Source organism: Diadema antillarum, unplaced genomic scaffold (assembly GCF_040938485.1).
Source record: "Diadema antillarum isolate AM-2024a unplaced genomic scaffold, OU_Dant_1.0 seq00000345_RagTag, whole genome shotgun sequence".
Classification (NCBI taxonomy): Eukaryota; Metazoa; Echinodermata; class Echinoidea; order Diadematoida; family Diadematidae; genus Diadema; species Diadema antillarum.
Genome location: NW_027271356.1, coordinates 736,848 through 763,111, shown reverse-complemented (window position 1 = coordinate 763,111; position 26,264 = coordinate 736,848). Strand labels below are relative to the sequence as shown.

Below are 26,264 nucleotides of genomic sequence, written 5' to 3'. Positions count from 1 at the left end.
AAGGTGACCCCTGGAAATAGGTGGGGAATGGCCATGGGTAGCTCCAGTAATTGGTGGGACCATGGCCAAATCTTGCAAACTGAAGAAAGCTCTCATGTTAGATGTTTGTCATCTTGTGTGGTATCATTGCTAGTGCTGCTGGCTGGGTTACAAATTCATCCTTACAAGACAGAATATCAACAAGAGAGTCACTAACAATTTGAACAGAAACTGACTCATGAATTGTACACTCTACAAATGATGCATTCCCATTGATGGGTATTGCACAATAATAATTTACCTTACATACACTCAGAAGTCTGTTTTGTTTTGTTTTGTTTTGTTTTGTTTTGTTTTTTGTCTGAACTTGCAAGCCCAGCTCCCCTTGCACATTGAAATTTCAGGCATACCTTTCAATTGAAGTTGTTCTGAATGCCCTAGCAGTTTGTCAAAGATTAGCCCGATATTGTCATGGTTAAACACTGCAAACTGAATCCAGGAATTAAAACATATTCTACTGTATTCTACTGCAGATGCAGTACATTTTTAAAGCGATCTGATGAAAAGAAGTGATTGGGCCTGTACACTCCTCCTACAATGACATACCTGTAACCTGCCGTCCAATGTCCTCTGTATCGTCACACACTTGCTTGGGTGCGCCCCATTTGTGGTGATGGCCGTGATCAGACTGTCGAGCTCGTCTCGCTTCTCCTTCAGCTTCTTGACCAGGCTCTCAATGGCCCGCTTGGCGAAACTCTCCGACTCGCCCCCTTGCCGGTGGCACATGAGGCTGTGCACGATGCTGAGACAGGCATCGGCGCTCGTCGGCGCACCCGACATGGTTCCAATGGTGTACGCCAGTTTGACGCACGCAGTGTCCTCGGCACCAAGTTCAAATCTTGTGCTGCACTATGGGCAGACGCTGTTTCCCCTCTAAGAACAATCGTCGTGGTGACAACCAGCTCCTTCTTTGTGCTGGTGGTATCTTTCTAGAGAATCCCCTGGATGATTTTGATGGCTAGGCTTGATGAATATCCCTGTTTTGAGAGATGAAAGCACTGTACATTAACCAGATTTTTAGCCTTGAAACATACAAATTGTACGCCAAAATCACACACAAATTGTACACCAAAAACCTGAACAATCTTCAGCAGAAACATTACGCAAATTTCATTAATTCACAACGAAACTTACTTTTCAATAAATAACATAAAAAAATGGGTATCTTCATGTGGATGATGGTGAACAAACACAATCATACACAGAGGTATGCATCATGCTCACAATGCCATGCTGAAATTTTAGTATAAAGATTTGTGCTTGTTTTTTGCCAAACACCCTAATTTTGACACCAGATTGATAACCTTGATACAAATTTCTTAATGTCAAGGTGAGAGAATACAAGTAAGTAATTTTGATAAAGAGTAGTTGATTTGTAGGTACAATACCAGTGTTTCCTTCATAATCTGAGCTGATTTAACACACTCACATACCACTACACAAAAACAACTCTGCAAAAAATACAAAACACAACAAAACCTATCAGAATTGATGTAAATGTACTATGTTCTAAAAAATTGGTGTCAGATATTATGACACTCTTTAACAAAGACTTACAATGTATTATTATACTACTACTAATGATAATAATAATGGTGCCTTTATCAGGCATATTACTATACAGTTGAATATCATTTACTCCTTCAATGACAAACTGTGAATGAATGAACGTACTACTATCAATACCACCTCTGCATCATAGTATTATGTTTATCACAGGTAATGAAAATAAATGTCTCTGTAACTGATTAATGATCATTCAAAAAATGCCTCTGGTTTCCTTGATGTAATAATTCTTCTTCTTTACTACTCTACTTGTCTAAAACTATGTAAAAATACTGACATATGGTACAGCACACTTCATTGTATCAAGTTTTGACAGGATGGAGGATGATCATAATATTTATTCACCTAAACAACCTTTTGCTATTTATGATTTATTCAGTTCTTTTTTTTCCCTCACACTCACCACTGTTGTTTGTTCCCACCTTCTTTCTCCCCCCCCCCCCCTCTAATCACATTTACAATCTTTGCAAAATTACAATTTTTGTCAAACTGCAGAAGATATCTATTTTGTGCCAACAATTTCTCATGACCCTCACAACTTTCACTCTGTTGAGCCAATCTGGATTCCAAGAATCTTTCAAGTGCACACAATGAGGATGGCATAATCACAATATAGATAATGAAATACATTGATTATACCTATAAAGTCAGGACAGTACTACCTCTCTTTCCTTTGGACAATTTACAGAAACTAGGTAGGGCCTATAGAATCCTGGTGACATGATCACATTGTATGAAATCTTCGTTCTTGAATCTTCAATCTTAGTTGTCATTAAGGGTTATATAAAAGTGAGAGTAAAAGATATATTATCACTTACCATATAATGGGCGTGGAGTCACTATACTCGACGAATACACATGAACAAGCTCAAGTGGAGGTCATCTTAGTCCATTGTGCAGAACTTTCAGCAACTGTATTGTCATTTAGGATGGGGTGGGGAGGAGTTCAAAAAGAATTGTAGGCTTTAGGAGAAAAGTCCAGGCAGTATTGCCGAAACAGTGTTTAAAACATTGATGATGCATTTTGTACAGTGACGACAGGACAGGGTGCATTTTCACAAAACTTTGTGCCCATGGCAAATCAAAGCAAACAGCCTCTCTTTCAGAGATCTTAAGAAATGAGCTGGATTCAAACAAACGAACATCAATTCTCAATCAATAGATTTCCACTTGTGATTTATATTCAATAGACATTAGGTTGAGGTGAAATTCAGTCATAGTATACAATGACCTGAAAGGTATAAAGCTGTGATGTAAATGGCATGATGGAAAATGGAAGGGGGAGGGAAGGCAGTTTTCTTCAGTTTTCCAGAATGGATTCTTCCTTATAAAGTGGTATTTGTATTTCCTTTCAGAATGAAAACAATGTAAGAAGCATGGCATCAGTAGATTTTTCCCCCCAAGAAAATCAAGAAATATCAAGAAAGTTATAAGAATGTGACACATCTTCCTACATAACACCCCCTGAACCCCTCCCCCCCCCCCCCCCACCCAAAATCATTAGATGACATCATGGTGAAAATCCCTCCATGACCTTGGAAGTACAAACACTGAGGACAGTCACATTCTTTGAAGTCTTCTGGATGAGCGCAGAAATTTCATTTGGCAAAGAAGCTCAATGAAAAGAAGGCTTTGAATAGTATTCCTTTGAGATGAAAGTCGGGTAGTCAGGGCACATTCAGGGACATGTATCTGCAGGTGCTGTTGGATACAAAGTTAAAGGTTCCCCAAAATACAAAGTATGTTGATTTGTGTTGATTTATGATACCCTCAACATCACTTTGCGGTGAAACGAATAGAAACATTCCATACATTTTAAACTAATTTTTCTTCTATTTTTCTTCAGATTACTTGGATATGCCCACAAAAAAATCCTTCTAAACCAATATTCCTGTTGTGACCTCATCTGTCAATCACTGCTAAAGTACTGATCATGTTTAACGAAAGACATTGGAATGCACATTCCCCTCGACTCAGCATAACTTGCATGTTCCCTTGCCAGGTCTTTTGTCAGTCACATTAATATCACAGAAACATAGAAGTTATGCACGTCACAGAAGTAACTTTCCGCACTCAGCCAGATAAACTGAATTTCGGATGTTTTTAATTCCATGGAATGAAAGTATAAACTACACAGTATAACAAGCACACAATTTGCATGCTTTTATCATCATGCTAACAGAGACTCCAACTCTCCCGCTTTTGACGGGAGATCTCCCGCCGAAAGCCCACTTTTGCAAAATCTCCCGTTCTCCCGTTTGAGATTTAATTTCTCCCGTTCTCCCGTTTGAGATTTAATTTCTCCCGCCCTGGCTCTGTGTCTCTTGTTTGAAATGATTTCTCACTTTTTGTCTTTGTATGTTGAAAAATAAGCCTTTAGATAGCACGAGAGAGCATCAAGAACCCTAATTATTTGAGCTTCTACGGCCTAAGCGGGCCCTGGACCCCGGCCGCAAGGAACTTTGCGCTCGTGATATGCGCTTCACGCACATCAAGTTGGAGTCTCCCGTTTGCTAGGGGTTTCAGGCGGGAGAATCTCCAGATCAGAAGGTGCTTAGGGTTGGAGTCTCTGATCTAATTTCATGTTGTGTGAAGTGCACAAAAATTACCACACTACAAAAATTCATACTTTTACAGTACAACTACAAATCTTGAGTGCAAATATATTCATTAGTGTGCTCTGAATAGTGCATTTATTACAAATAACATTTCACCATATACTATTCTATACATTGGGTAAGGGGTTATACATTAGTAGGGTTAAGGTTAGGTCATGAAACAAGAATGTGAAATTCATCTTCCTCTGCCAAGTGATTGAAATGGCTCCTTTGATGAACTGAACTAGAGTCTTGATGAGAGATACATTCTATACTACTGCAGAATGATAACACAGATAAAAGCACGAAATTATATTAAAGGACAGCGTGTGCTGCAATGTGGTACGCCAGACCTGGGAAAACTATTGAGCTATCTAAAAACTTTGTCATACGTACCTGTATGCCACCATGATGTTTAAAGTCTCACATAATCATACTGACATGATCGCGTGCACCCATTGCCATTCATTGACAATGCAGAAGGGGCTCGCTCTAAATACATGGAGTATTGACATTGTTGATTGTTGTGTGCTCATTAGCGACAAGGACATGCTGTACCAGTGCAGTGAGTGGCAGTACATACCATGACAAATCGTGCGATCAGAAATAAACTTGGGAAGTTTGGTTTCTCACACATGGATGTGAAGAGTTGCTAGGTGTGCTATTCATTGGAGGGGCATAGATGGCATTTAATACTGCACTATCGCCTAACTAAATAAATTTTATAAAAATAGTAAACAATTTGTCAATCTTAACACACGTTTAATAGAATCTATAGATCTCGAAATCTTTAAGGCTACTATTATAATTATACGGGCGACACTTTAAAAATCTGTAGTTCTCAGCCCTGACTAACATTGCTCCCTTGAGATATAAAAGGGACCATTTTACAGAGAGCGTGTTACTAGCTACTGAACGGTGCAGTTGATCCGAGTCAGCCAGTAAGGGTACGCCGACAAAGCGGCGTCAGTGGGGCTGGGAGGCCTGCGCGATCGCTGCCCTGCACTCGGCTGATAATCATAACACTAACACATTGGGATATCATTACAACGAGAGTGACAGGCTCGACGATTTCTGTTTGACAATTGAAGGATTACGTTAACGAAGTAACTTACCACTCTTACTTGTTTAGAAGGGATAGTTGTCTCTAGAATCGTGTCAGATGGACCTTCAGTTCGTAACTGATCAGGGTACTGAGCTTTAAGGTCACGATTGGGGCTGTACACTCATCATTTCGGCATGACGGTATTCGTTCCTCGATCCTGATGCTGCGCGTACGTACGGTACGTACGTGGGTAGAGCTAGAGTAGCGCAGCGAGGAGTTGCGAAAACAAAACAGTAAAGCTGCCATCCATCAGCTACCACACACTCGTGCAAATCCCTCATACGGTTTGCTCGAGTTAGCTCTGCGGTACGGTGCCAGCTAGCTAGCTATGTGTGTGAGTGTATGTGTGTTCCGTACTAGTGTGTGTGTAGTTGCTGGCGAGCGTTACGTGTACTGAGTATTTCTTTGCTTGGTGTGTATTCGTTCACTGCCAACACACACGAAATACGCAGTCATAAACACACACATAAAGTATACGGCGCGTTTCACCAGTTCCTGGAAGCCGAGATGATGGTTTCTTCGTCGCGCGACGCAACCAGAACAATGCGCATGCGTTACAATAACGTTCCACAACTAACCCCGCAAATTGGCCCGAAGAAGGACTTGCAGAAGTGAAACTGAAAATATACAGTGAAATGTAATAGAATCCACTTGCCACTAGGAAAAAAGAAAAGAAATGCGTAGCCATTCTTTCTCCCTCGTACCGATAGATGAATATTGTAAAGATTATGAGATATAATCAGGGAGTATGGAGACATTTTAGAACTGCTTTTCACAATATGGTTGTTATTGTAAAATTCCACGATGACACAATGATGCCAACATATGGGACATCAAGTTCTGTTTCAAGAAGAAGCTGATGTTGCATGTTATGTAATATTTCAAAATGACAAGGGACTAAAAAATCTCTCTATAACACTTGAGAGTGGCCATTGCATCGTGAATGGTTAAATTGTCAGTAAAAATATCGCTTCTTTCCACGTCAATATGTAGCACGTATAAAGATCAAAGTAAAACTTTGAGAACTTATATGAATGGATGACAAAGCCTTGTGATATTAAAATTTTTGTTTTATTAGTTACTAGCATTATTGTGCTTATTATGTGTGAGATTTTCAGAGCAGGGCCCGTAATAATATTGTACCAGTATACCAGCACTAGCATATTATAATTACGACAAATTCAGACTCGCCAGCCAGTTGGCATTTTGGAGTACTAGTAGGCGCTAGGCCTAGATTGTGGCGTAATAATGGGTCAACTTATGCGCGAACGCGTCTCCATGGTAACATTTCCTCAGCCTGTACACTCCAAAGCTTACCGGGCCAAACAGAGAGTTCGTTTCGTTTTGGATGAAGTATATAAAGCCCGCATCAAGACTGGTGATATTTGCGTTAAAATGACTGGACTTTTCACGACGTTGGCGTGTCTGTGTTGGGCCTTGTATGCGACGAGATTTCTAGCCGAGGTTTTCGGTATGTGTTTGATTGTGGGCAACTGCCCTCCAGGGCTGACCTGGATGTGTATGAAACTTGAGGTTCTGCTCCCGCAATACTCAATCAGATAGGACACGCCCTAGGCCTGTCTTGCTGCCTTTCTATCAAATAGTCTCACTTTATGTCTCAAGCACCCATCTCTTTCTCGCTTTTTGTCCTCATTTCCAGTTTCGGTCATTCTAGTTTTCAAGTCCATCTTTATGATTTGTGATTTGAATCACTGCTATAATCAGGTTATCGATAGCACATTTTATCCGCAATGCAATATATGAAACTTCGATATGAATTTGTTGCTGACTTGTTATTTTTATACCAAGACAGGAAGTTAAGTCCTGTTTGAAATCTTTGATCTTCCTATAGAATGACTATTAAGGATTGTCAAACTTTGAGTTCTCATCACTAGGGAATCTTCAAAAAAAAAATGATATGCAGTGAATAAGATCCATTGTAGAGAGGAGAGCGGATGAAATAATCAGAATAATGATTTAACGGATTTTTGTTTGCTCACAAATTTTGTGTTCTGTCATTTTCAGGTGCATCAAACACGGTTGCAGCCTCTTTGGACTTGACATCTTCATCATCATCATTACCATCACTACCATCATCATCATCATCATCACCACCACCATCACCACCATCATCATCATCCGCTGTCCTTTCCAAACAGGTTTTGAGGAGAAGAAGAGCAACCCAGTGCGATCCCGAACTCGTAGAACCTCTGGTCATCTTCCCGCAGCAGCGCGTGGAGATCCGGTGCGCCAAGTGGTAAGAAATAAATCCTCGCAGGCCAGCGCCCTCGAAATCAAAGGGGTCATCCCACGAGTCATACGGTCCATGAGTTCGACATTGAAAAAAAAAAGTCCATGAGTCATACAGCTCACGAGTCATGCAGTCCATGAATTCGACACTAGGCAAACAAGACTCACGAGTTCGACACTAAAAGCAAAAAAGGCCCACGCGTTCGACACTCCATACAAACGACCCATGTTTACGAGTTCGACATTACATCACGGGGCTTTCGGTCTCGTGTCTTATAGTATCCAACTCGAGGGCCTTGTTTGCTTATACTTTGAAATAAAATAAAAAATCGAGTGAAAATTTTCACTCTTGAAGGAGTAAATATCAGAAAAGTGTGAACCTTAGAGTGGAATTGCAGTGAATTTTGAGTGAAAAGGTTCTCCATTTTCACTAATTTTGGGGTGACCTTATAGGGATCACTCCAAAATCCGCTTTGAGTGATCCCCGAGGTTACTCCAACATTTTGTGAAAATGAACATTTTCACTCAATTTTTACTCCAATTTCACTCTAAGTTCACTCTTTTCCGTATTTATTCCTTCGAGAGTGACGATTTTTCGGGAAAGGGGTACATTTTAGGGGCTCAAGTCGGGGAAAAATCCTGAAAAATCGCTGAAATAGGGGGTATTTTTGTATCTTTTCCAGAAATATTCTTGATGAGGGGCGTTTTTTAGAAATGTTCCCAAACAATGTATTCTGAAATAGAGTTTCGAATAGGATTAAAATTTCAAACCCCCGAAAAGTTCTGAAATAAGGGTAGTCGTATAGTAGAGGACATTTTCGCCACATGCACTGCACATATCATATGTCATACTGTTTTGCTAGCTTTCCTTCCAAAAACCTCGACAGGGGGTAATTTTGCTGGCTTCCCCTTCAAAAGCCCGTGATAGGGGTAGTATACTCCTTCCCATCTTAGAATTACAAGGGGGTGCACAAGCATAATGGGTATAATGGTTGACCACCTGATGGGGGGGGGGGGGATATGATGACAGGGTTACTGCTCGTTATTCCGAAGATTCGTTGTTCCGAAGGTTCGTTAATCCGAAACTAAAAAAAAAATCGTTATTCCGAAGGTTCATTAATTCGAAAACGAAAGAAAGATCGTAATTCGGAAAGTCTTGTCATATAGGTGCGTACCTTCTTCTCATTTTCAGATGGACGAATCTTATTTTATTTTTAATTAACGAACTTTCGGAATCAAGAACCTTCGGAGTAGCGCCACAAAATGTTCGGATTAACTTCTTTTTTTTTCCGGATTGATGAACCTCTGATATAGGGAATTTGTGTGTTTCTGAATAACGAACATTACCCGATGGCAGTGCGACCATTATGTACAAACACATTGATGACTGATGTATAGATCGTGGCTTTGTCCTTGTTTTTTAAAGGCAAAAGAAAACTGCGGGATCAAAATGACTGACCATGCATGGAATATAAACTCACCACAATTAGCAAAGTAGGTAATAGATATGCAAATATTATACGTCTCTGAAGATATGAATTCTTGTGAGCCACCAAAAACTGTCCCCCCCCCCCACCAAAAACAAACAAAACAAAACAAATAAAATGCAAAAATAATCATCCAGCAATATAGAGTCAAACTGTCATATCTTTGTCATACATCTTTTATAAGTACATAATTTTAATCGCACAGTCCGAGATCGAATCGACGAGCCTCCTCCGCCACGTGGCGATTCCAACCCTACGCTGCTGCGCACGACGACCAGCTGACGTCGAAACTGATGTCGACACTAGACCTCGAGGTCGGCAAGGACGCTAGCAAAACGCTGGTCATAAAAATGGCGTCGAAGGAAAATGCCGGTCGATATTACTGCAAAGCGGGCCCGGCATACATAGGAAACTACGACGTAACTTGTAAGTCATCTTTTAAGTCATTTGAATTTATTTAGTTTAGTTTTACCATTTTGTTGTTGTTGTTGTTGTTGTTGAGACGAGTTTCAGTCAGGAGGATTCAGTATATCATATTTTGTTGAATTTGACTTGCCTACGAAGCCTATAGTTTCTGAGTCTTCACACAATCATGACAACATGACATTTATGATTTCATCACTCGACTTTGTTGTTGTTATAATCGTTGCTATAGTTGCTGCTGCTGCGGCGCCAAGTACAGTTCTTAACCCATCCATACCCAAAGGCAAGACTTTTATGTATGCCGTAATGGTAGTTTGAGACGGAGGTCCTGAACGGGTTAAGGAGGGGCAAAGTAAAAACTTTTGGTAGGCACGTACAGTGGAGATTAGACCGCAGTGATGTCACCAACACCAGGGTACAGTGTTTGTTGAAACCATGGCAACCGAATTCAAAGAAGATGTTACACTTTATCTCTTGCCTACGATGGCAGACTAGTTGGGTAGATACTCTGTGACGCAACCGCCGGTGTTTTCGTGTGACCACAGCAGTTTAAGTATTTTTAGCTCGCTTGTTAATATGATCACAGATGTTCGAAATGCTCAAAATATTTTGCCCTAGTTTCCTTGGCGATGATATTTGTCATTTCAGCTGTCTCTAAAGTATCGATCAGGTATCCCCCACTTTTCTTTATTTTTCTCTGCAAAACTAGGCCATGAACGGTTTGGCATTCACGGGGAAATCAGTTTGAAAAGAGATTGAGCACATCAGCAGTCATAATAGATCAAAATTGGATATAAATTGCCGAAGTTATGTGAAATTGTGAAGTTTTGCTATATTTTGTAAAACAGTTCTCGTAAAGATTATGAATATGCAAATTGATGATATTTCCTCTAAATTTTCCATCGAGGGGAAAAAACTCAACTTATCTGCCATAAACGTGAAAAATAATGCTCTTGCTTCAGTAATTTTAAAGTATTGATCAGTCAGATAAATCAGGATTGAGACTACTGTTGAGACTGACACTATGGGGAATAAATGCATTTGAGCAAAACAGCTGGAAATGTAAAGATTTTGTGTACAAAAACATGAGAAGTTGTGAGGCGATGGCATCATCAACTCAGTCGTTTGCATATTCATATTCCTATTGACTGTTCAATCAAGGACCGTCTTGTTAAAATTAGCGAAAGTTCACCAGTTCATAATTTCTTTGATTCTCATCCAATTTTCACCAGATTTTTACTTTTTTGCATGCAGAATTTTGCTTTTTCTTATTGAAGACGGAACTGTTAATCGCATGGTCTGGAATTTCCCTTTTAAGGAATAGAGTAAAACCAGACGAACAGAAATACGAAGGTGTCGCTAACAAAATCGAACCATAGCAGATATGAGAAAGTTGTATGGAATTTGGAATTCCCCATAAGAAATCAATGCAAAGGATGTGACTCGCAACAAGGCACTCAATTATCTATTGTCAGAGTTGTTGATGTCATCACGCCGCAAGTCTGCCACTGACTGTGGACTGAACACAAATCTTCACTTATTGACATTATATCAATAAGCATTGTGATGTATCCTTCGTATCAATAATTAACACCATTATCATTATTACCATTATCTATACTTTCATTATTATCATAATCATCATTATTGTTATTTTCAGCAGCATTTTGCTACTGTTATTATCATCGTGATAATGATGGTGATTATTATTACTACTACTATTGTTATTATTATTATTATTATTATTATAATCATTATTAAAATCATCATCATTCATCATTATAATCTTAATAATCGATCGTCGTGTGACTTTTAGCATGGCTATTTTTTCAGAACTGGAGAATTTTTTTTTCCGTTTCATGTAAAAATTTGTTGCCAAAATCCGCATCTCCCCTCTGTCTTCCGCAACAGATGTCAGCAACCCGCGCTTCCATCTCGGTGAGTTCATAAAAGACAAGACAACATTCATTTAATCTTAACAAATCATAATTACATATTTCCACAAATTTCTTTGTTATGCGGGCATTTATGTCATTTACCTATACGCACACAAACATAAATGATACTCCACGTCTCCCATTAATCTCCTCTCGAGGGCACGCTGTGAAATAGTGCCTATAGATTTTATTGCGTAATTCTCAACGTTCCTCCAAAGAGCCTATTTCACAAGTTAAAGAGCATTAGCACTACGAAGTAAAGTTATCTTTAAATAGAGGAAATCGGAATGTTTGAGGTTTCATTAGCTTGCTTTTTAAATTGGAAAGATATAAGATTTTGAATTTTTTACATGTGATTAATGTTGGTCTCAACCATGGTTTCAGCCACGGTGACGATGACATTACTTGCGAAGCTTCGCATTGATTTTCGCTAAAATTTCGCTTTCTATGCAATAACAAAAAGAACATCTGATGTCCCTCCCTTCAAACTATTGTAATGTTGTATGGAAGAGGGGTTGCATCTGCTAATTAATTATTAGCAAATATTATAATTTCCAAAACAGTTTTTCGGGCCACTTTAAATGAAAGATTGAGACTGGAGATGACATCTCATTTCAATATACAATAATTGCGACTAATACCAGTATGCATGACAATACGGGAAACATTGACGTCCCGTATTTTTTTTTATCATGTGTCAAATTTGATAGGCTCTTACCACTCTGTTGGTTAGATTTTACTCCATTTATCAAAGTCAATATAGCCACGTGAGAAGAGCGTAATTGCACTTTAAATTTCGTGGACCACTACTTTGAAATAACCAACACCATCTTGTGCAGGCCGGTTGCTCGCGTTAATGACAAAATTCATGAGGTTTTGTTTGTTTATTTTTTACAGGCCTACTCATTCGATTGTCAGTATTATCATCTCTTGTATACAAAGAGAAACAACAACAACAACAGACACATTGGAGGCATTTGTTTATCATCTGAGTTCACTCATGGCGATGCTGTTGTTATTGTTGCTGATGCTGCTAAATAGTCTTATCGTTATATGCATTTGTTATCTAAAACAAAATGCTTCTTGACGTAATTTCAGTTCTCGCCGGAGACAGGACGGGGAAGTATCAGCCCTTGCCAGATTCTCGCTGTAAGTTTCTTGTCTTCTGTGATGCAATGTTTTCTCATATTTTCTTCTCAAGGAAAAGTCGGCACTTGGCTTTAATTACCACAAATATATTAAACAAATTAATGTGGTCCTCAGCAATCATTTCGTACTTTCGGTATTTCTGCCAGAGCAGCACCATAGTACATGCTCCCATAGGCCTAATCGTTTGTATTTTCTCTATAATATAATGAGGAATACTATGGTAATTTCTCTCCGAACCATGCAGTGTGGCTGTATACTATATAAGTAATATAGAATTCATCCGATGAATTTTTATGTTTGCGATGAACATTTTGGATTCCGGATGTTGTAAATGTCTGTGTAGTTTGTTGTTGTTGTTTTTTTTTAAACAGAAATGAATTTAGTTTGATACTTTCATGCATTTAGGCTATTTGATTCTTATATCACCCGGCATTAATGAGTTACATACAGGGAACAGACAATTTTGATCTGGTTTCGTTGTTGTCCCCGCCGAACGAGTTCGAGCAGGGGACTATGAAACGGGCTCCGTACGTGTGTGTGTCCGTCCGTCCGTGTGTCCGTCCGTGTGTCCGTCCGTGTGTCCGTCCGTGTGTCCGTGTGTGCGTCCGTGTGTGATCAAAATCTTCAATTTGCTACTTCTCTGTCATTTATGAGCCAATTTTGATTCTGTTTGCTTTATATGATAGCACTACATGGGAGCTTTGAAACTTCTACACAGAATTTCAGTCGTGACCTTTGACCTTGACCTTTGACCTATATTGTACATTTTGCTACAAAATGCTACTCCTTCGCCATTTCTAACCCGATTTCGATTCCGTTTGCTTTATGTGATGGCACTAGGTGAGGGCTTCAAAACTTCTACACAGAATTTTGACCTTTGACTTCTTTGACCTTTGACCTTGATTTTTGACCTATATTGTACATTTTGCTACAAAATGCTACTCCTTCGCCATTTCTAACCCGATTTCGATTCCGTTTGCTTTATGTGATGGCACTAGGTGAGGACTTCAAAACTTCTACACAGAATTTTGACCTTTGCCTTCTTTGACCTTTGACCTTGATTTTTGACCTATATTGTACATTTTGCTACAAAATGCTACTCCTTCGCCATTTCTAACCCGATTTCGATTCCGTTTGCTTTATGTGATGGCACTAGGTGAGGGCTTCAAAACTTCTACACAGAATTTTGACCTTTGCCTTCTTTGACCTTTGACCTTGATTTTTGACCTATATTGTACATTTTGCTACAAAATGCTACTCCTTCGCCATTTCTAACCCGATTTCGATTCCGTTTGCTTTATGTGATGGCACTAGGTGAGGGCTTCAAAACTTCTACACAGAATTTTGACCTTTGCCTTCTTTGACCTTTGACCTTGATTTTTGACCTGTATTGTACATTGGCTACAAAATGCTACTCCTTCGCCATTTCTAACCCGATTTCGATTCCGTTTGCTTTATGTGATGGCACTAGGTGAGGGCTTCAAAACTTTTACACAGAATTTTGACCTTTGACTTCTTTGACCTTTGACCTTGATTTTTTACCTATATTGCACATTTTGCTACAAAATGCTACTTCCGGCGGGGACATATATTACGCACCGCGTAATTTCTACTTTTCCTTGTTTCATTGCTTGTTCGTCTGTTTGTTTGTTTGTTTGTTTGTTTGTTTGTGTGTTTGTTTGTGTGTATATCTGTTTTTTGTGTGTAAGCGTTTGCGTATATGTGTCTGTTTAATGATCACTGCTTTAATGTATCGGGACGCAGAATGAGTAAGTTTATTTCTAAAAAGACAGTATAGAGTATTATTTTTCTTTCGATGTTATTCCCGCGGGATCTGTTTAACCCGAATGCATTGTTGACTTCCGGCGCAGCAAACGAGACGAACAAGGTGATGATGTTCACGGAGTGGGGGTCGTGGAGCGGATGCAACCACTGCGGCGAGCCGGGGGAGCGGGTCAGGCTTGGTGAGTCAGTCAGCAGAACCTCAGATTCACTTGCTGAAAAGTGCTTGTGAAATGATGACAATAATCGTCTAGACGAATCTTATTTCAAAATGTGATACAGTGATCTTTTGCTACGTCCACATGCCATTGCAAACTTTCAGAGCACCTTTGGGAGAGACTTGAAATATAGACTTAGTCCTATCAGTTTGACATAATAAGATAGGTAAAGATATTGGATACAATTAATTCAGGATGAAACTTAGTCAATGTCGTCTTGCGGATTTATCGTTGAATTTTGTGTGTGTGTGTGTGTGTGTGTGTGTGTGTGTGTGTGTCTAGTTTTAATTTCCGGAATAATCCTTAATTTGTTTGTTAGTTATTTTTGTTTTTTCGTCGTGCGTCATTATTCGACAAAGACCTTACTTTTCTCATCATGAACCAATAACGTCTTGAACTCGATCACTATCAAACTTTAGGTCGCTGGTTCCGAGTCCTTTCGTAGCAGTAATAGTGTCCCATGCAAGGCCCGGTGGCCTTCGGAGGAGACTTTCTTGTGATTGCCGTCGGGCCCGTGGTTGCTTTCCTCCATGCATTCATCTATAAGCATTCAGTGCTTCTTGAATTCGTAACAACGTAAAACAAACTATACTTCAACCATGCTCCAACTCAGTTTAATCAAGACTATATATACCGACATCTATACTAGTATCTGTAAGCATATACAGGCCTACCATCGAACGTATGACTTGCAGGACACAATCGGAAAACGAAAAAATAAAAATAGAAATGGAGAACTTTCTAAATTTCTAGAATGCTTTCTGATTAGTTATGCCAAACTACAAAAACATAAATGTTTAGAAACTGGGCGCATGAGTTTACAACGTTATCATGGTTCCTCATTGTATACTCTGTTACAGGTCTGTGCTTCGCCCGGACCCGTCTGCACGAGTTCCCCCGCGGCGTACCGTGCAGATCCAACGTCGTTCCGTACAGCGAGAGGTCCAAGTACTCGATTTCCCAGAGAAAAGACGAAAAAATGGTGGGAGCCTGTCGTCAGCCTTGTCCACGTGAGTTTGCGGATCGTCAGTGCATGGCTAACCATTTACAACAGCCTATACTTAAATAATCCATGATTTGATAAAACGTAAATCATTTCTATATGAATTTGTTTAAAGCTTGTTACCTTATCATGAAATAGTTCGCGTGCTTACGTAAATATTTGAACTTCTTTGTATTTAGAAAAATAATTTGTGTTTATGATTGTGTATGCTTTTTTTTGTTGGAAAATTAAAACAAATGAGATGAAAAGATATAATAATCATCATAACTATTACTTGGCTCGACAATATAAGCTAAACGGAGACATATTACAGAACTTGTGACCATGATCTCCCGATATTTCACTCAACCTCCTCCGGATTTCTTATTTCGCCTTCGAGATTCCCCCCCCCCCCCCCCCATCTCATAGTCGGGGCCCCATTCACCCCAATGGGATTCCCCTCCGCGGGAAATCCCCAGTGTGCAACCCTAGCATGCAACTACGCTAGTGGTGGTGGTGGTGGAGAGGGTGGGGGTGGGGTAGCTGGGGACAAGGGGCTGTACATCCAGCTCCTCCCCATTCAATACGTTTACATTCAAAACAGATTAAATTAAAACAAACCTTTATACGAATTTTACAATTTTATGAAAAACGAATATTCCCTTGATCTGTTACTGAGATTATGTTTTATTTAGATTATGGTTTATTAAATTTTATTGCTTGTACATTTTATCTGTATCATCACTGTAACATCACGATTTTTTGTATGGTTCCCATATGGACATGCAGGACAACGCATGGAGTTGGTCAAAACTTTTTGTGTCCATTGTCCGATTTTCTCGATAGAGTCTGATCATCTAAATGCTGCCCTGAAAACGTGACTAAGATACTAGCATGATACCAGTGATTTCAGTTCCATCAACCGGAATGGTTAAAAGGGGAAAACAAATACTCAGTGTATTTCTAGATAGAGAAAAAGTCAACAATCATGGTGAAATTATACGGAGAATGGCAACATGAAATCAATGAAAATGTTATGCCAAACCAGTGTCACCGAGGTGTTCTGTATTTTTCATCATTCTGAATCTGAACAACAGTACGTTGTTTACATGAAATGAAAGTGCTCACATGTGATAAGACAGCATCAGTGTTACTAAACATGCTCGAATATTTTCCGACTATGCTCCCATAGCAACAAATTTTTGACTGTGATATTTATGATACGATTATGGCCTGAAACATGACTACAAGCAATATAACGACACGCCATGCACCAAGGTTACACAAGCATTGAATGAATTACTCAGTATAACATTTAAATTATTTTTACTGCTCCTTTGTTATGTTGCCAAAATAGCAACAGGGCTGGTGCCTTTTCACACCTTTAATTCAGTTATATACATTTTGTGCCACAGAAATAATACGTTCTATAAGATGATGAACTTTTCTCGACTATACAATTTCCAAATTTAGACTTGTGTGATGAGAGTAAGAGCGAATTAGCCACTTATTTATACTGTAGGCTGCCATTATGATGATGCTTTTTTTTTTTCGAGCAGGTTCCCAAAGAGGAATTTTTGCTATTACAATATGTGGGACACTGTCAGAACGTGTACTTTAAAAATGAATGACAAACACGCGAAATTTGCATATTATACGATATTTGCCATTTCGGTCATTTTCAAGCCACCTTTGGCGATCATCTGCTGGCCAACAGTGAGTCATGTAAAGATAATGAGAGAACAGGCGTTAGTGTTTACGGAGTTTTACGGTATAAGTTGAGCTCCTGTCGTGACATTTCGAAATATTCTCTGTCCCTGGTTTCTTCCCGCAGCCAAGCCAAGACCGAGAGGAACCCAGCAATTAGTTCGCACATACGCTCTATCTGAAGGAATCCCAACGCTGCCGCAACTTGGTGAGCGCTTTTTTTTTTGTCTTCATGATTACGACGATAGTAATCCGAGAGGCGGCCTTACTATATAATTATTTGTTTATTGTTTGGCTTGTTGCAACCTTGACAATTGGACTGGTATAACAAGACATAACATAACATTCTGAAAATACATGTGTATTTTCAAACGCAAAAAAAAGGAAAAGTACTTTAATCAAGCTTTATTTACGCAATGCAATCGCTGCCCCCCCCCCCCCAAAAAAAAAAGAGAAGATAAGCAAAATGAAAAAAAAAAACAACTCGCAGAATGAATTGAAACTGGACAGATATAGGAGGGAGAAGAGAGAAATAGATTAGCTGACAGTAATACTTAATTCAATTAAGAAAGACGAAATAGAACATCAGTGCAAATATTTATCGAAAATAAAGCCATAATCTGATATTATTACACTCTACAATGATCCCTCCTGTAGTTAAAGTACGCCCTCATTTTTCTTTTTTGTTTTGTTTTCGGATGTTATATAATACGACCTTCGGAATAACGAGCCTTATTTCATATTCGAAATAAATGAAAGCTGAAGATGTTCCAACACAGGAGCATCTGAGTTCCTTCAAGCTTAAGAACGAGAAAAAAGAAAGTTGTCCGGCTCCGTTTCTAATATAAATGATCAACTTCTTCTCTTCAAAATTGATTGTCGAATGTTTTGCTATTACAAGAAGACTGTCCCCCTTTTTCCCCCTTTGTCTTCTTCTTCTTAAACTGAAATACCATTTCCGCCCCCTGCAAATAACTCGGCACAAAACAACTGCAACGAATAACAAATTGTGCATTCTTAATTTGGGACTTTCGTAATAGACAACCTTGGGAGTGACGAATCTCCTATACAACAGTCCCGGTGAAAATAGGTAGAACCAAGACTTACTCTATGTAAATAACCAAAATGAAACAACACAAAATAAAGAATGAGGACTGAAGTCAGCGCCTCACTGAGACAGAAATATGAATGTTTTATAGGGATATTGATTAAAAAAAACAGGAAAGAAAAAGAAAAAAAGTCTTAATTGAGGATTTCCAAGTATGCAAAAGCTCACATCATTGCCATTGAAAGCGATGCAACTCGACATTACACGGGTAACCAAGACAAAGAAATTGTGCGTCTTTGAAAAGGTAAAGATGCGATTATGGCGTTAGTCGATAGACGTTAGGTGATTGTTGTGAATACATGATTGTCATCATTTTCAAACATTTTTTTTTTAAGTTTTGAAGTTGAACAAACTCCGCAACATTCTCGAGAGATAACGTCAATGAAGAACCAACTTCTTCCACTGGGCTATATCATTATATAGATGATGACTGGCGGGGGAGGGAACATACCGAATATTCCACCCGAAGGGTTTGAAATGCTAGTGAGGGAGGTTATAAGTCCCGAGACGAAGTCGAGGGACTTATAGCCTCCCGAAATAGCATTTCAAACCCTGAGGGAGGAACGTTTGGTACATGTTCCCGACAACAAAAGTCATCATCTGTTATATTATATGGGTTAGTCAAATGCGTCAACGTCAACCACCAAAGATCGTAGAAATTCAGTGTACTTACGCGTAGCTAGCGTAGCCCGGCGCCGACCAGAGGCTGTTAATACGCAGTGTGCGCTGCTACACACACAGCGACTGGGCTAGCGCTGTGTAACCGGTCGCGGTGTTTATAGTGTACGATCTTTGCAACCACGCATGCAGAATTAGAACACAACACACTCGATCGCGCAGAGCCAAATTCACTGTGCGCGCGTGGGTGGCGGGCCGGTCCTGGGCCTTCTGTCATTTTTGTTACGTGAAAATGTTCTCCCATGGGAGAACATTACCAAGAATTTTTGCCCATGGGCGAACATAACGAATGTACCTCCATCACGTGACTCTGTTTAGCCAATCACTAACCGGTATTTGACTAACCCATTTAATATCATAGAATGACTAGAAGTTGTTTACAGGGGGGCATTTCATGAAGGAACTTGTCGGATAAAATGTCAGACAAGTCAATTATATCTGACAAGTTCAGAGAAATCAGCCAATCAGACTAAAGAATTTCTCAAAACTTGTCGGATATAATTGACTTGTCAGATATTTTATCCGACAAGTTCCTTCATGAAATGCCCCCAGGATTGACAGCGCGTATGCATGCAATTCATCAAAGGAGCCGCCGCGCGCACAGACGATCGGCAATCTACCATAGGATTACAGGCAGTGCAATTGTACTGAAGTAAAGGAAGGAGGTGTGTCTCATTTCAGCGCTTCCTATTGGCTACATTCTTGAACCCATTTTATAATATGCAATAAATGCAACACAGCGACAGGCTCAATGCATACACATATCTCTCTGCGATATATTGCCCGTACCCGGTACCCATAGTGTGTGTGTCATGTCTCCGCGAACGATCAGCTGGGCGAGCGAGAATGCTCACTGTGCTACCGCTACAGATTGTATAGAGTTCTGTGTGTGCGACCTGAGCCTGCGAGCTGGCGCGAGCTGTATATAACCCGTATACATCGTGTGCGTGTGTGTGCGTCCAAGAACGATGATAGATCTTTCGCCACGCACTGACGCGGGATACCAGCGCGCAAACGCTGCATGTCGGTGTTTGTCTTTTGTTTTTCTATGTTTTTTGTACCGCTCTCGACGTCGACACGGAGGAGGAGCGCGGACGAAACCCGAACGGGAAATAGAAGAGACCCTCCCGCTGCCGACGGCACCGGTCTCGGGGGCCCGGAGCCGGCGGCTTCGGAGGAGATAGCCGCACAAAATAAAGCACGGGAAGGCATGGGGCCGATCCTTACGCGATTATAATATAGGATGACTGGCGGGGGAGGGAACATACCGAATGTTCCACCCGAAGGGTTTGAAATGCTATTGAGGGAGGTTATAAGTCCCGAGACGAAGTCGAGGGACTTATAGCACTCCCTCAATAGCATTTCAAACCCTGAGCGTGGAACGTTTGGTACATGTTCCCGACAACAAAAGTCATCATCTGTTACATTGGGTTAGTCAAATACGTCAACGTCAACCACCAAAGATCGTAGAGATTTCAGTGTACGAACTTTGCAGCCATGCACGGCCACCATGTACCAGCCAAAGAGATTATACCTATAGAGTAAGTAGTCGCCATACGCGTGTGTACAAATAGTGCGTCCAAAATTGAAGAGGGAGCGCACACTCAGCTCCTGGCACTGGATCTAAGTCTACGTTCAAGTCATTGATCTTCTCATATCATATCTGGAATGATATGTTATTCTTCATTACACATTTTCATTTTCAGAATCTCAATGTGTTTATTTGTTTGAATATTAGTTTTTACGATGGTATCATATCATTTGAACCATTTGGTAGAGTCCAGACCTTTTTGTTGTTCGCAAAATAAAGAGTGGGAACTTGGGTGTAGACTAGACAGTACTTGAGCATTATGACGTGTGTTTCGCGTACATTCCCACTCAAGCCATAAAATCAAACAACCTCAGCACCATTATGACGCTTAAACATGACCATTGTGACGTCACAATAAAACAACGCAAGGTCACTGCGCCGAATATTCAAGTCGAGCGCATTAAACAGTGCGCTGCCAGGATCCGTGCAATGGCGGCTCCCACAACGGGAAATGGCAGCTCCCTCGCGCGGCTGCCTCCCCACTGGACTACGCCCTCTTGTGTTATAATCTCTTTGGTACCAGCATAGCATGCATGTGCAGCTAGCACTACGCACTACATAGCTCGCTCGCGCAGAACCAAATTCACTGTGCGCGCGCGGTCCTAGGCCTTCTGTCATTATGTTACGTGGAAATGTTTTCCCATGGGAGAACATTACCAAGAATGTTCGCCCACGGGAGAACATAACGAATATACCTCCATCACGTGACCGGTATTTGGCTAACCCATTTAATATATTGTGATATAGACAGGCACCCTAATCTATTTATCACATTCTGTGCATATCTTTATAAAACAATGTGTGTTGCTGAAAATCAGAGAGCTGGACCGAACTTGCCCTTCATAGCAACAACTACCTCGGGAAACTGGATTCCAAATATTGAATGCATTGATATGTATACACGCGTGAATCTCTTATTTCTCGTTATAGTCAATATACTCTCATGGCATACTGTCGTCTCTTTCAGTTAAACGACGCGTTTACTATGAAAACATCGGAGACAACGCAGAGCTGGTCTGTCCTGAGTAAGTACGATTTTACTCACTATGTACGAAGTCTTGGTATCGATTTTTACCGTCTAGCTTCTCTGTATATACTTTGATTGAGTCAAGAGGACGGTTAACTGACCTGGCCATCGGTGATCATGCTTAACCAAGATAGGTGTGTTAACGCACAGAGAATTTACTCAAGGTGTAACCCCCCCCCCCAAAAAAAAAAAACAAAAACAAAAACAAAAACACCACCACCAACAACAACTACAATAGCTAATGTAAACACCTTACTTTCGTATTCATGGAAATGTAATATTTGTTTCATTTCTATTTGAGAATATGGCTAGGTAGCACATATTCAGCTGTAAATCTTTTTTTTTTCAACGTTATAATGTGAATATGATTTCTTTTTTGAAACGCTGATTTAATTGAATCTGATCATTCGACTACCCCCTTACAGAGCTGGAGTGACCCACGGGGTGCGATGGACGAACGGTTCGATCTCGCTCAGTCAGGTGGAGTTGTTGAAGTCAAACGGTCGAGTGTGGATTGATGGGTTGAGCCGTCTGAGGATCGACGATGTGCAACGTTCTGACGCTGGTAACTTCACCTGCTGGTTCCAAGACGAGAAACTCGCTGTGGTCATGATCAAAGGTTTGCAACCTGTCTTTGAAAGTTTCGAGGTTCAGGCGAAGTAGATGACGGTGGAAATTACGACCATCGTGTTCAGTTCTTTGAAATTGCTTTACCGCCCTCATGTGGGCATTCCCATGAATTTTTCCAATCTATCTTACATCTCACATAGGAAAGACCTCGTCGGAAGCCTTATGCTACATCAAAGACACGCTCAAAATTGACGACAGTACATAGATTATGTTGAATTTCAGTCTTTCTATATTCTTATATATTATCTATATTGAGTATAAGAAGATTTCAATCGTTTACAAAGACATTTTGGCATCAGGATCGAAGTTACAGACCTTACGAAAGTGTCTAGACAGGACACGTAGCTCCCGGTTTCATTTTCAATACTGAAGAGCCGAGGTATCTCAGCTCTGTCTTGATAATAGCAGCCTCGATATAAATACAATGTACCTGTAATGTTGACAGACACACTGAATTTGAATAGAAAAGCTGCTAATGATGTTGTTTACAGATGATGTGTGTTTTGTCTTGTCCATGTATAGCTGAATATATTTATTGGGGATTAACCCTGAAAGGCTGATCTAAGCCTATGTTTATTCCTCCACTTCTCGTGATATAAAGCCTATGTTTTGTATATTTCTCATTTGCCTTTATGATGTATGCTGTGATGTACAACGTAACTGTCTTTTTTTTATCAGATATGTGCAAATTAATTGAATTGAATTGAATTGAAAAGATAGTTGGAAGCAAGCTTTGCTGTACCCGGTCCTTTCATAATCATATTGCCCCCCCCCCCCCAAAAAAATGAACACTTTCCTTTTGATTCTTTTTTTCCTCTTTCCGCAGTTGTTGAAGTACCCAAGGTTGACAAAGGTAGGCTCTCTTTCAAATCTTAGTGGGGAGCTTTAGCTTTGCGACGCGGACATTGCTTTGACTGTTCTCTACTCTCCCTGCGTGGTGTTGCAAAGTATAACTTTGAATTAAGCGAGGACTCAATCCTATACAGTATATACATGTATGTCCCCCCCCCCCAAAAAAAAAACAATCGGATTTTCGCATTGATAAAACCCAATATGATTAAACCGTCTAAATGCTACTTCAGGGCCTTAAAATATAACATCTTAGCTCTATTTTGCAGAAAACCCCATTCAATTTGGTTAGGCGGTCACAGAGAAATGTGGATTGTTGTAAAGCATGTCATGAGTCTGATTCTTCCAAGTTTAGCACTTGGATGCTCTTGGAACTGCATATTTATGTGTGAACACAATAGACAGAACTTGGAGGGAAGAGATTCCTGACATGCTCTACAAAATTCCTCATTTCTCTTTGACCACTGAAGCAAATCGAATGGGGTTTTCTGTAAGATGTGTTCGGCAATGAGTTGTAGTTTCATATACCCTGAAATTGTATTTGGATTGATTCACTATTTTTAAAGTTATCGTTGAGGAGGGTTCCGTTGTATTTTTTTTTTTGGGGGGGGGGGGGAAATACGGTACAGTAATGATTATCATGTACAAGTAAAATGGCGCCCCCCCCCCCCCCCCAACATAGAATAATTCCATCAAGTATCTCTCTGCGGTGTGAATTTGAGCGGACACAAAAATAGCCCAAAACCGACCGGGCAAACTCAAAGGACGCGAGGTCGATCTCTATGAGCATATTGTACCCATGTCTTTTTCCTCTGAACGTCCGCGTCTCGAAAATCTAAAGCTCTGTATATTAGAGGAGGTGCGACAAATGTTCTTATCGTGAACAAGATACCTTTACGAGAGTGTATTCACATTAACTATTTTGATTGCTTCCATGATTGGATCTACAACATACCACATTATACTTGCTTGACTCTTGTTGAATGTTCAACAAAACCGAATAGGTCATATCAAAAGACCTGCTGAAAATGCAACTTTAGGTTTGTACCGGGTTTTTTTCTGTGCCTTTTAATGATTTCATCCATATTTTGATGAATTTAGTTTCATATTGCAGTGCATCGATGTCACTTTGTCATTTTGAACCGCAAGGTGCCAGACGAGATTTCCATTCCAGTCTACCATACTATAATCGGGACAGCTGAAAAATTTTGTGATGTGTGTATATGTGTGTGTGATGGGGAAGGGGACGGTGATCTGTGGCGGAACCCATAGAATCCTGCGTTTTAGCATGGTTTTAGTGAGTTTGTAAGCATTTTTATGCCTCCGCCACGAAGTGCCGCCGAAGGCATTATGTTTTCGGGTTGTCCGTCCGTCCGTCCGTCCGTCTTTCCGTCCGTAATCTTGTTGACGGCGTAACTTCAAAACCGTTTGAGGTATCCTAATGAAACTGGGCATGATTATGTATGTACGAATGGAAGAAGTTATGTCCATCATCTTTTGGGTGTACATGCTTAAGGTCATGGATCAAAGGTCATGGTCAAATTCTCGGAATTTCACTATTTCCCCCATCTATGCAATACCAAAGGTATTTTCTTGAAACTTAAAGGACCGAATTCACGAAGGTGGTACAATCTTTGTCCATGGTTTAAACCATGGACAAAGATTGTACAAAGACCGAACGAAATGATCAATTTCGTCGACAAAATGACTGATTTAGTAACGAAATAGGTCATGCGACACTTGGCGCCCCATACAACGAAATGATCAATTTCGTCGACGAAATGACTGGTTTCGTAACGAAATAGGCCATGCGACACTTGGCGCCCCATACGTTTGTCCATGGATTAAACCATGGACAAAGATTGTACCACCTTCGTGAATTCGGGCTATAGTGTATGTATTACCAGATAAAGATGGGCATGCAGTGTGTGTGGGGGGAAGGGGTTGCTAGGGAAGTCCGAATTCCCGCAGTCAAATGCCCATCGCAGATTCTAACAGCCCTTGCCATTTTTTTTTTCTTTCTTTACAGATATGGAAGGAAACGCCGTGTACGTCGGGATGGTACTAACGTTTTTATTGGTGTTTTACATTCTGTTCGGAGTCTGTCGGAACCGAAATCTCCAGACGATCCAGTAAAACCTTCGGAATTTTTCCCATCCGTAGCGCGAGAATCTCGTTCGTTAACATACATGTACTTCCATCGTATCTTTGTTGCTCGTCGTCTTCAACTCATCGAGAAACACTCGAGGATGTGAGGAAGCAGACACCCTGCCCGGTGTATCGATGTATCGTGACAAAATGCGTGAACGATTCGATATCATAGCTATTAAAAGATGGATGTTTGTACATTATTATTGGGGACGCCGAGAACTAGCTGTCCAATGGGCGCGGTGCCAGCCGCGTGCCAAAGACTATCATCAGCCAATGAGAAAACTGGGTGTTAGTGACATTCAGATCCAACTCTGAGACCTGGCTCACTTGCTTGCTGGGCTTTATCAAAGATGTGTAATCGTTAGAGCACCGATCAAACTCACTGGTTGTGCTTGGTTGTTGCCGTGGTAAGTGCAATTATACCCTGCAATAATTGTTATGAGGCATTGGGGGTTTTGATTTTATGTAATATTGAGGGGTGGGTGGGAGAACGTTATTTTTCAGAAATTGCCAGTTTGCCAGAGCAACAGATGTCATGTTAAAACTACGCAGAGCTCTTCAATTAAATTACTGTAATCAACCTAAATGCGTCACTCAACATCGACGTCATAAAGGATTTGATATATCACACGATTGATACCTGTAATAAAATAATTTATTCATTTGATACATCCAATCAAACATGACTCACACGTATCAGTCATTGCTTCATGCCGTACATTTGTATAATTATTGTTAGATGATTTACAATAACAAAAACAACAACACGGAAATATAATATCATTGCGCCATTTAAGTATCAGCGTTACATCTGCGTATGCATGAAATAACTAACAGACATCTTCAGTGACGAAACATAACATAGCTTGTCATAAATGGACACGTTACCTTTGAATTTCACATTTATGTAGGTCTTTTTAAATGAATTGATTGCCGATTAGCATGTCGGCAGGGGGAATGCACGAATGACTTTCCCCTCGTACTTGAC

At 40.2% G+C, this 26,264-nt stretch overlaps 2 protein-coding genes across 2 annotated transcripts in view; one reads left to right on the top strand and one right to left on the bottom strand.

Moving 5' to 3' along the window:
• The window catches only part of LOC139730967 (mothers against decapentaplegic homolog 4-like), a 51,667-nt gene extending 50,396 nt beyond the window's left edge, over window positions 1–1,271 (bottom strand). Inside the window, exons 1-2 of the mRNA XM_071641847.1 lie at window positions 1,264–1,271; window positions 586–883 (exon numbers count right to left, since the gene is read on the bottom strand). Coding sequence (XP_071497948.1) covers window positions 586–883; window positions 1,264–1,271 — 306 coding nt within the window. The remainder of the gene's footprint in view (window positions 1–585; window positions 884–1,263) is intronic.
• A 13,176-nt stretch (window positions 1,272–14,447) lies between these two features.
• On the top strand, window positions 14,448–25,261 carry LOC139730950 (Ig-like V-type domain-containing protein FAM187A). The gene is made up of 7 exons (XM_071641832.1): window positions 14,448–14,517; window positions 15,414–15,563; window positions 17,370–17,450; window positions 21,587–21,644; window positions 22,072–22,265; window positions 23,103–23,129; window positions 25,155–25,261. Exons 1-7 carry the CDS (start codon window positions 14,448–14,450, stop codon window positions 25,259–25,261), a joined length of 687 nt encoding a protein of 228 aa, XP_071497933.1.
• The last annotated feature ends 1,003 nt before the right edge of the window (window positions 25,262–26,264 follow it).